The 1171-nt window shown below is 59.7% G+C and overlaps 1 protein-coding gene across 1 annotated transcript in view; it reads right to left on the bottom strand.

Moving 5' to 3' along the window:
- Nucleotides 1-940, bottom strand: part of SPRG_21948 (hypothetical protein) — a gene marked incomplete at both ends in the record, with an annotated part of 1656 nt that extends 716 nt beyond the window's left edge. Inside the window, 5 exons of the mRNA XM_012357176.1 lie at nucleotides 41-83; nucleotides 129-427; nucleotides 472-658; nucleotides 719-849; nucleotides 908-940. Coding sequence (XP_012212566.1) covers nucleotides 41-83; nucleotides 129-427; nucleotides 472-658; nucleotides 719-849; nucleotides 908-940 — 693 coding nt within the window. The remainder of the gene's footprint in view (nucleotides 1-40; nucleotides 84-128; nucleotides 428-471; nucleotides 659-718; nucleotides 850-907) is intronic.
- Between the last annotated feature and the right edge of the window lie 231 nt (nucleotides 941-1171).

Raw genomic sequence — 1171 nt, 5'->3', positions numbered from 1 at the left:
ACTCAAACATCATCATGAGCATGCCAGGCGCGCCGTAGACCAAGAACTCGCCGACGCCGGCCGACGCGCACCGCCAGTTCCACCTACGCCCGTTTGTGGCGTTGTCCATGTCAAAATTCAGTGCGTACCCTGGCCAGAAGGCCCGCGCGTTCGGATGCCACCAGTAGTATACACCGAGACACAGCGGCTGCGCGATGTTGGCGGCCGACCGACCGATCGCAGCGCCGAGAAAGCCATAGGCCGAGTGGTGCACGAACACGTAGCCGACGATCGCGTTCACAGCATTCCCCACGAGGGTGCAATAGACCATTGGGAGCGCCACGTTTTGTGCCTGGAGCGTCTTCTTCAAGAGCTCATAGACAAAAGCGAATGGCAGGCCAAGGACGAGCCAACGTGCATACGCGCCGGCGAGGACCGCGACGCGTTCCTACGATGCAGGTTGGTGTCGGAAATGCAATGAAGTTGCGGTACCGGCTGATGCAGCGCGAGAAGAAGATCCGTTGCAAAGAGGTGGAGGAGCAAAATCGGCAAGAAGAGAACACTGAGCACGAGAAGGCCCGACTGGAGGACGACGCCAATGCGCTGGAGGTTTCCAGCACCGTACGCTTGCGAGCAGAGCGTGTCCATAGCGCTGGCCAAGCCGAGGCCAATGCTGTACCTACATAGATATCGCGTTCTTTAAGCAAACGAATCGAAAGCGCTCGAGTTGCCATCGTACCCCGTCACGTTGAAGTACATGTCAGCGAGCGACGCGGCGCCTAGGACGAGCTGGATGTCGGCAGCGTCACTGTGTCCAACGACGATCAAACTCACGACGCCGGGGAGAAAGCCCAAGACGTAGGTGAGCATCTACCGCCGGCGTAGTATGAGCACAGATAACGAACGATGCGGGGGAAGTTGGACGTACGACAGGCGGTGCCAAGTAGCACAGGTGCTGCATCTCGTCCCAAAAGACATCGTCTGCCTCTGATGTTGCAAGCTCGATGGCAACGGCCGCTTCGCACGGGCTGTGGCCACCGACCTGGCCATACCGAGGCGCTCCGCGCTGGAGGCTCGGAAGCACCATTCCTTTGAAATCGCAAGTGACATGCCAAACTAACGGGCGCCACCCACGCCAGCCGCTTGCAACAGCCAATGCAGCGCGCCGCTGTACGTGGCGCAGAGTCCTGTC

The sequence above is a fragment of the Saprolegnia parasitica genome, assembly GCF_000151545.1.
Source record: "Saprolegnia parasitica CBS 223.65 unplaced genomic scaffold supercont2.771, whole genome shotgun sequence".
Taxonomy (NCBI): Eukaryota; Oomycota; class Saprolegniomycetes; order Saprolegniales; family Saprolegniaceae; genus Saprolegnia; species Saprolegnia parasitica.
The sequence above is the reverse complement of the archived record's forward strand: the minus strand, read 5'-3'. Positions and strand labels throughout refer to the sequence as shown.